This window comes from Convolutriloba macropyga, chromosome 14 (assembly GCF_964194025.1).
Source record: "Convolutriloba macropyga chromosome 14, txConMacr16.3, whole genome shotgun sequence".
Classification (NCBI taxonomy): Eukaryota; Metazoa; Xenacoelomorpha; order Acoela; family Convolutidae; genus Convolutriloba; species Convolutriloba macropyga.
This window is the reverse complement of record NC_134481.1, coordinates 46887590-46897743: the sequence shown is the minus strand read 5'-3', so window position 1 is coordinate 46897743 and position 10154 is coordinate 46887590. Positions and strand designations below refer to the sequence as shown.

The window sequence follows — 10154 nt, the reverse complement described above, 5'->3', positions numbered from 1 at the left end:
TAAAAAAATCCCTCTTTAATGACATGACTTCAGCAGACGATTTCGTACCTATGTTATCTTGGTTTAGTATACGTATGATAAAATATTTTTTACTCTTTTTTTTACCGATATACAAAATGTAAATGCGGAAGAACAGTCAATAAAGTTCCTCAACTCTACGAGAAGTACATGATCACTTTAAATCGAGCAAAAAATGATTCGACTGTCTTCGGTAAAGTAACTACTAGTTGGAACAAAAATTTCATGCTTGGAAGTTGGCTTATATGCGATAAAGTAAAACTTTCTGTAAGCCCCCTAAAGAATATTTCGTATTAAAAATTTGACATGTACAAAAAAATTCTAATGCATTGAACATATTTTGCCGAACAAAGCCGTGAACCCAATTGAAACCGTTTTGTGGATGAAAATAGTTTCTTGTTACTCAATGCACTGTTATTTGTTCCGACCCTCTTGAGGGGGAGGAATTATATACTCAAATGGGTTTTTTTTGTTCTGTGAATTTTCGCCGATCGATATATTCATCGTAGAGAGTTGAGACTTGTATCATTAGAAAGCTCGTCCAGCGTAGAATATGGAATTAAAAAGATTTTTTAAATTTTCGTTTTCTACCGGGAGTTATCGAGGTTTAAACTTATAAGAAAAGTAGAGTGAATTCACGTTGTTTTTATTCACTTTTTCCGGAATTTTCGCCTAAATTTTTGTCAATTTTGCTAAAATTTAATAAAATTTTTGAGAATAGTGTCGTTGACTATATTTTTAAACACAACCAAGCATTATTGATTGTTTTGATTTATTTTTTTGGAAAGAAATTCTGGATAAATATTACAAAATTCAGCCTTTTTCATCAAAAAACGGCACGAAATAAGCTACTTTAGTCCACTTTGATTAAATTTGCCTGCAGTACAGCCACAAACAATACTCATACAATCTTTGTAGACTCAGAAAGGGGCTATTCCTACTTCGGCGTCCGTTGAGGGTGCTCTGTAATTAAAACTTCGCCGTTTTTTGCTAACTTTACTCGTTGGTTTTCAGAAATGCAGAATTTATTTTTGAGTTTTCAACGAACAAATTATCTATATCTACAACATTCGAAAAATCAATTGTTCCTAACGGACAATAAGCATTAGCAGGGCTAGTTTAGGGCCAATCTTGGACTGTTACAATCCAAAAAGAAGTCGGATTGCAATCAGTCGGTCTTTTTTTTTTCAAAAAAAAGACGTTTTTTTAAATAAAAAGGAACAGAACATATCAAATCAAAGCGCAGGAGTGGCAGGTCTATTTGGCTTTCTAAGGATTTCAAAGCTAATGCATTTAAATTTTTACTTGAAAGTTCATGGTCATTTCGACCTTTAAAAATAATTGATTTTCAAATAAATAATGGCTTAATTAACTTTTCCTCTATTTTTTTTCTTAATTTGTTCAACTTCTAGCTTAGTGTCAGCAAAGAAAGAATACTTCTTCATTCTACTGATTTGAAGTTTATTCTCGGTTGTGGTTCTAAGCCTGAAGTTATTCTTTTCTGGATTTGATACTACTAGATTTCAGTTTTTTTGTTTTAAGATATTTGCCAGTTTTTCACGTTTTCTAGTTTTGTCACCTTATCACATTATTGACAATTCTCATATCACATTATAAGCGTTCAAAATATATCATAATTGCACTTATTAAAATCTTGAACAACATAGATTACCGTTTTGACAGCACCGACACCTCTTGAAGAAATTAATTGAATTTTTGTCTTTAACTGTCATTTTTACTTTGTCGTTTGGGTCGTATGAAATTTTCTGTAAATGGATAGGTTTCATCGGTTTTTCATGGACAAATTGATGAGCAGATCTTCTGATATTGGTACGTAGCTGATGGCTTCCATGACTTAGAAAAAAAATGTTTAACAAAACTAAAAAAAAACTTTTTAACTTCGCAATTTTGTTCTTTTTAAATTTCTTTTTGTTACCTGGTCTTGTTAGTTAAATACATGTCAAATATGACATTATGGGTGACAAGGGAAGGTGTCAAACGGGATTGACGTCCCAAAATCTATTTTTTTTGTATTCGTTATGACCTTACTGGCTTCGACACCGGTTTTTCACAAAAAAGAACTAAATTAATTTAGTTTTTGTCATACTTGACGTTGTTTTTGTACACGCAAGAAAAAATCTGGATATTTGCAGATCTCGTGGCTTCCTGTGGATGAATAAGTGACCCTTATTCATCCTGTGGATGAATAAGTAATAAATAGTTCTTTTTGTAATTAATGTCTTTCATGACTTTGGATGTAATTTTGCTTCGAAAAAAAGAATCAAAACTATTACATACTTTTACGTTTCGCTTTTTGTCAACTTGTTACCTAGTCTTACTAATGAATGGCCATATACTCTTTTGTCGCTGTTTGAAGAAGGCGCAATCAAAAAATTTTTGAGGGCCAAAATATGGCTTGACGGTTTGGAGAGCGTTTTCTGTTAAGTTTCAATTGAATTTTTGTTTGTTGTTGTTCTTTTTAGCCGCAGAAAAAAAGGAATAAGGACAGTTCCTAATGCCTCTAATTCCTCTATAGTAGAATTGGTAATCGTAAACCTTTGGGATATTTTTTTGTTTTCTAATGTTTTTTATTAATTTGAATTTAATTGTTCAAAAAAAGCGAATTTTTTAGCTTTTTTGTTTTTGTTCTTTTTTGTCTAATTGTTACCAAAACTTTTTATGGACTGGTCCCATATATCTTCTGGTGATTTATAAGTTTTTTTGTTTAGTTTTAGCTTTATCTGATGGTATGTTAACTTTGTTATTAAATTTCTTTTTTTCAAAACGGACTTAAATTTTTTGGTGTAATTAATGTTTGTTGTTGTTGTTGTTTGATTTTGCTGTTCAACTTGACTCGCTTTCTTAATATTGGCATATCACAGCAATCAATTGCATTAATTTTTGCTCCTCTGAGTTATTTGCTTTGGAGGCTATCTTATCGTTCATACACAATTTTTTTTGAAAAATACTTGTGCTTTTTTGAGTTTTTTGGGATTCCCAAAAAAATAATTTTTGTGTTTTTCTATCTGTTCATCATTTGGTAGACAATTATGCCGAAATTGTGGATGGGCGGGGTCGAAACCTTATGTGCCATCGCACATTACCGAGCCGCCTTGTCAGCTATATATTTAAATCTGCAATCCGTTCTAAAAAGCTTTAAGAAATTGTTCAATAAGAGATCCATCTAAGTCGGGAAATTAAATCTTTTTTCGGAGAAAAATTTATCAATTAACTAGGCACAACTGAAATTAAAATTATAGCAAGATGACTTTCTTTTTTTTTACTTTATCGATGTCACTCTCAATAATAATAATTATTATTATGGTTCTCAGTAGCCTGTTCTCAGCTGCCCTTTTTCTTTTTATTCCCGACATTCCAGACTGATCTTTTTATTAGCAACATTGCTCTTTTTTTGGCGACTCTTGCTGAAACGACTTTGTCCAACAATTAAGCTTCATACCAGCCGATAGAAGAAAAGCTATAGACTGAGCTGCAAACCGCTATTTTCTTCGGAAGATATTATTTTAGTTGAAGTAGCCGGCTGAGAGCATTCTTCCAAAAAGTGTAACTAGAAAATTGAGGTTTTAATCTTAGTGAATTTCCGTCTGTTGACGCCCTGTAATTATTCATGAACAGTCATAATGAACAGTGCAAAGTTGCCGAGAATGACTTTCTAGTTTCTATTAACTTCGATATTATAACTTTTTGTTACAATTCTTTTTCAATTTTATGTCATTCTATAATGTACACCATTAATATCTGCATTTAATGCTGTAGCAAACACTATCACAGAATCTGTTTAATTGTTTCTGAAATGACAGCAACACCAGCTTTAAGCACGTTACAAAATGGTTAATAATAATAAAAGTAATGATAAGACACAAAATTGCATAAAAAAGTGGTGTCAACGATGGATTTAAACCCTCCCCCTTGCGACAGTAACGGTCACCTAAATAATCGATTCAAAATGTTGATAACAAGGTTGAATACTAGAATTATCTCAAATATGAGGCGGTTCACTCATTTTCCTCGCTTTTGCTACATAAAACGTGGCAGCAAAAGGGCATAAGGGGGGGGGGGGTTAGTAAGAAAAAATGTCGGCGCAAGTTGCTAATTAATGGCACAACTTTTGTCGACGATTGTAGGAGTCCATGTTAATAAAATATTACATGCCAGTCATCGCTTTTTCGAAGTTCTCCGAACCTTTGACAGACTTGGACTGCCTTTCTAACAGTTCGATAGCCGACAATGTTCATTAATACATCAATTAACAAAAATTACAATTGCTATTATCTGAAGCAAAAATGAGTCTCATAGAATTTGGATTGAATACTATACAAAAAAAGAAAGAAAATGAATTCTAGCTAAACAATTTTGCTCTGAAAAAAACAGACCACGCTTTTTGACAGTTGCCCTTCCCCGCTTCAAAGCAAAATTTTTATTTAATGAGGTTGAAATTTGTTTTCAAGCTAAATTTTATATCAGTTTTTTCAATCTCCGATCAATCAGCCTCGTTCCTTTATTAAGCTAAATAATTTGTTTTTAACTAAATCGTACACATATATAGACAACCTGTGATGAAATAAGGCATTCAAGAAAGTACAACGTTTAAAAATACTTGAGTAATAAAGGAACAGATTAGATTTAAATAAAACTTTGGAGGAATGTCCTAGAACTAACTATACATATCAAGAAGTTCAATTCCATGAAATTATGAATTATTGACATTTTCAAACTCTCCAGTCACGTGTTTTCAGTGCAGGTTACGTAACTCTGTTGAATTCACTGATCAATTCTGGGGTTTATCGGGATTTAAGATATTAAGACAAAATTTTGAAGGGACTTCTGCGCTGTCACCTAACTTTGCTTAAAAACGCTCGGTTACGTTATAAAATGCAGAAACTCTGCAGTTCCAGAAGTTAGAATACCAGAAGTTCCTGCATAAACAGCCAGAAATTGAAGTCCAAAAATTTTCGTCATTTCAAAACAAGAAGTTACGTGTATCAAGCAAGGTTTCATCACTACGCAGACGTCACTTTGAAATTCTGTCTTTAAATCTCGAACTGCTGTATGGGTTTCACTTAGCGCCTGAGGTTCTCAGTTGATCTTTGTAGAGACACACAACCTATAATTTAAAAAAAAACACGTGCAGGTCTTAAAATACCACAAATTTGCAGTGACAGAAGTTAAAATGACAGAAGTTTCTTAGCAGAGCCCCGTAACTTATACTTTAAACCCTCAAGTTTAAACACTCACTTTTTAAAATGCCGAAAGTCTGCTATTCGAGCCTTGTATCTGACAATAAACTCGAATGTAACAAAACGGAAGACGGGAAATCTTTATTCAACAATTACGAATCGAATAAGATTCAACAAACGGCTTTTTATGCCAACTATAGCTTGTGTACATAACATACGACACATAGGAAGATCACTTAACATCGTTAACAAAAGTTATTCAAAGTAACACTGGCGGCAAAAAGGCTAGACACTACCTGTTAGCCTTTTGCTAGCCAATATCGGTCGATTCAGTTCATGTATGACGTAATTTGGCCTTGCATTGGCTTTAAAATTGAACCATTAAAAGCGTTGTGATCCTCTAATAATTTTATATCTAAGTCATCTTAGTCTAAGTCGGGCTGGTTCGGCCCAAAACCGCTCTCTAACAGTCCGTTGCTCAAGGTACATTTATTAGAATACTGATTTTGCTTTGCCAATTTGGTCGTAGTCGGGGGCTCGAACCAGCGACCCTTCGATTCGGAGTCCAGTGCGTTACCGTCTGCGCTATGCCGCCTTGATAGCTTGCTATTCAATTCAAATATATACGCTTACACGCTTACAAACATACGGTGCTTAGTTTATATATATATATACGCTTAATTTGCATTCGCAACATCCTCCGGCCCCGAAAGTGTTGTTTCTAAAACAGGTATTAGTTTTACAACCGGTCGGATATACTTACCAGCATTTGTCCTTATCTCAGCCGAACGGGCGATGCCATCGCTGCCATAACGGAGGTTTTCAATGCGACCCATGGGGAAGTGTCCACGGGGGCTCAATTCGTCGGCCACCCATACAAGATCCCCAGATTTAAGCTCTGTGTTTTCTGGTGTGGACCATTTACTGCGACGATTCAGGTTTGGGACATATTCAGCTAGCCACCTTTTCCAAATTGAGTCCGCGTAGCACTGAGCTCGCACGTATCTCTTGCGGTGGTCGAAGTCCTCTTCTGACAAAGGGAAGGCACAGTGCTTGACCTGTTTCCGAGAAGGAAGTGATTAGGTGTTATGGCATCAAGTTTCGTAGGGTCAGAGCATACAGGGGTAAGTGGCCTGTTATTTAAAGTTGATTCAACTAAACAGAATGTCGTTTGTAAGACTTCGTCAGTAAGACGTCGGTTGCCAAGAACTGCATAGAAAGTGCGTTTAACACTCCTCACCATTCGTTCCCACGAGCCACCATGATGTGGGGCAGATGGTGGATTGAAGTTCCACAAGATTCCCCTTTCAGACATTTGACTCGCAATGAATTTTTGATTCCAACTCTGTATACACAATGATAGTTCCTTCTCGGTAGCAATAAAGTTGGTTCCATTATCCGACCAAAGGACGCGGGGTTTTCCTCTCCGAGCAATGAACCTTTCAATTCCCATAACGCAGGAATTCATGTCCATCGATGGCACAACCTCAATATGCAAGGCGCGTGTTGTGAGGCACGTGAAAAGGAAACCCCAACGCTTTTCACTTGAGCGTTAAACTGATACATAAAATGGGCCGAAATAAGCCATTCCCGTATTGAAGAAGGGAGGGGAACCATAAGAAAGACGTTCGGCCGGTAAGTCGGCCATCATTGGCTGAACGGACTTTTTGCTACGCTTACGGCATAATACGCAGTTAAATTTGACAGATCGTAATGCGGAACGCAATTTCAGGACTGCGTAGCGTCGTTGTATGCAAGCTCGCAAAAAGTCCTTGCCCTCGTGGTGGTTAACTAAATGCTCTTTTTTCAGAAAGAGCCTTACAGCGGGGTGACGGCTATCAAGTATGATGGGATGTTTGATGTCATAGTCGGCTTCAACTAATAGTTTGATGCGGCCACTAGATCTGATCAGAGCATTGGGACCAATGAAAGGGGTATACGGTGAGATTGGGTTTTTTTCTGATAAGGTGCTTTTCATCCAGAAGTTGTTTTTTCTCGAACAGGAATGATTCAGATTGAACGAGGAACTGAAGTTTTGCTTCAGCAACCTGGAGTTCATCGGGCCTAAGAATTGAAGCATCTGATGACCGGAAATGGGCGTGCTTCGGGAGGATGCGGAGGAGATAAGCGGTTATCCTAACTAGTTTAAAGTAGGAGCTAAATTTTGTGTAATCGAACAGTTTTTCTTGGTAGGAAACGTTGCTCGCAGGACTGCTTTCTTGTTTTTGAACCGGATCGCCAAAGTGACTGGTTAACGGTTTTTTTTCAGATTGCCTAATATCTCGTTATTTGGCTGGAAAGGAAAATCTGACGTAAACAGGAAAATTGGACCTTTCAACCAGCTACTGGCACACAGGCCATCGGCTGACATTCCCCTTGTACCAACGTCCGCGAGATTGTCTGTCGATGGTACATGAAACCATTGGTCGACTGTTGTGGACTCCAATATTTCCGAAACCCTATTGGCAACAAAGATGGGCTGTTTATCGAAGGATCTCAGCCACTGAAGCAAAGTCGTGCTATCTGTCCACATGAACGTTTTACTAAGAGGTATTGTTAAAGCTTTATATATGTCTACCTTTAGGCGCGTTGCTAGGAGGGCTGCTTGAAGTTCGAGTTTGGGTACGGTCAAACATTTCATGGGTGCAACGCTTGCTTTTCCTAAAATAAAGGCAATTTCGGTATGCGTAGTGGGTCCTGACCTTACTTTTGATCTCAGGAAGGCAACAGCGCTGAAGACTTCCTGGGAACTATCCCCGAAAACATGAAGCTCGGTTGAGTCGAACTCGCCAGAGAAAAAACTCCTAGCGACTGTGAGGTTTCCTAATTTGGGTAAATCTGAACTCCATGCACTGAACCTATCAATCATGTCATCGGGCAGCACCTTGTCCCAGTCTTGACCACTCAACCTCCATATATCTTTCAGCAACAGTCGGGCGGTAACTGTGACGGGGGCTACTAAACCAATTGGGTCAAAGACTTTTGAAACTAAACTAAGTACTAGGCGTTGAGTTACGTTTTTGTTGTCCACGTACTTCGTTCCACGGCTGACAACTAGTGTGTCTTTTTTGTGGTCCCATTTCAGACCCAATACGTGTGATGAGGCTTCTTCCTCAGAACTTCCAATAACTTTTGGCTCTTCTTGGTCATTGGTTTTGAAGCTGTTGTCGAGTTCATCGAGCAGGTGTGGAACGCTGCTTACAAACTTTGTTAATTTAAATCCTCCCAACATAAGTAGTTCTACGAGTTCCTTGGCTCTCTTCAGTGCTTTCTCTGGTTCGTCTAAGGAGTCGAGGTAGTCGTCCATATAAAACTTTTCCAACACAGCTTGCGATGCATCTGGGTACTGACGGCTATTCCTTGGCTGTTCGTTGGAGGGCATAATTCGCGCATGTGGGCGAGTCTTTCGCACCAAAGATATGCCTGGTGTACTGATATACCATCACATCAGTTGATGGATCCTCCCGCAACAAAAATCTAAGGCACGGTTGATCCTGAGGAAGCACTCCAACCTGGAGGAACATGCCTTCTATATCAGCAGAGACTGCGTACTGATACTGGCAGAAGCGGATAAGAGTATGAATCAAACGCTGAAGTGAATCAGGACCTGTCAACAATGATTTATTTAAGGATGTTCCATGAAATTTCGTACTTCACTCGGAGGTCTTGGTCCCTGAAAAGCCTTTTTTCAAGGGACTTCAGTTGAACGAGTGCTGAGTAGTAGTTATTCGGTAAATGAAGGTCGTCTTTTGACCACAGCATACCAACTTGATACCGTTTTCCGTCATTAAAAGTTGTCTTTTCTAGTATTTCAACTGCTCTACGGTCTGAAGAAGACGTGGGGTCAACCTCTTTTACAGCTCCGTATGACTCCATGTCATACCAGGACTTCAGTTGTTCGGCTAGATCTGTTTCCGGTTCAGTAACAATTTTAAAACAGGAGGATATGAAACTAGAAGTGGCAGGCAGAGGTCCACTTAGAACCCAACCAATTGGAAGACGGACGGCAACGGGCGCACATTTTGAATCGCTTTCAAAATATTCGATAGGTCGGATTGCATGGTAAACGTCTTGGCCTAGAATCATTTCGACATTTGAGTAACTGTACTGAACGGGATCTAGCACACTTAAATACGGATATGTTTCCTGTAGTTGAGGTACATTGATAATATCAGAACCAACATTTAGCGTGTCTCTTATGTATGGACTTACGTCGAAACTTTCACAGGTGTTATCACCTAATGGTTTAACTGTCACGTCTGTAATAAGTGTATCAATAACTTGTTTTGCATTTATTCCGCAAACAGTCAGTTTAAGAGGTGAACCTTTCAGATTGAGTATTGCCGCAGCACTTGCCGCAATCCACGAGTGACTGCAGGCAGGATCACATAAAGCCAGCACTTTTGTTTCCTTAGCTGTGGGGCCTTTGAGTTGGACTTCTTTAACCTGTAAAAGACCTTTAACGTCGGACACAGCAGGGAAAGATGACGAGTTTCCATCTTGATTGGGAGTACAGATGTTTCCCGAATTGAGTGTAACTAGAGATGTTCACTGCAGTGGATCCGTGACGCTTTTCATTTCACTTGGTTTCTTTGCATTGTTCTTAGTGAAGATGCGTTCGGAACCGTGTAACAGAATATTATGTGTACTAGTGCAACCAGGTTGTTTGCACTTTCGTGGGTTGGGACAATTTCTAAATTGATGGGAACCATTGAGACAGGAGAAGCATAGTCTATGTTCGGCTACAATTTTCGCTCTCTGAGTTGGGTTTTCACTTTTGAATTTCGGGCATTTCCAAATTGGGTGATTTGTCTTGCAGTGCGGGCAACCAAGATCGTTCCCGTTCCTTGTTGACGGGTTCTTCTGTTTTGCGTCGGCAACTTTTGAGTTTGAGGCGAAAGCCTTTGAAGTTGTTTTTGTTTTATTTATAACTGGTGT

At 38.1% G+C, this 10154-nt stretch overlaps 1 protein-coding gene across 1 annotated transcript; it reads right to left on the bottom strand.

Annotated features, from left to right (window-relative positions):
- Positions 1-7467: 7467 nt before the first annotated feature.
- LOC142352953 (uncharacterized) lies at positions 7468-8598 on the bottom strand. Its single transcript, XM_075405113.1, has one exon. The coding sequence runs from the start codon at positions 8596-8598 to the stop codon at positions 7468-7470; it is 1131 nt and encodes a 376-aa protein (XP_075261228.1).
- Between the last annotated feature and the right edge of the window lie 1556 nt (positions 8599-10154).

Coding starts and splice junctions, on each gene's coding strand:
- LOC142352953 (XM_075405113.1), bottom strand. CDS start 8,598: ATGCCCTCCAACGAACAGCCAAGGAATAGCCGTCAGTACCCAGATGCA.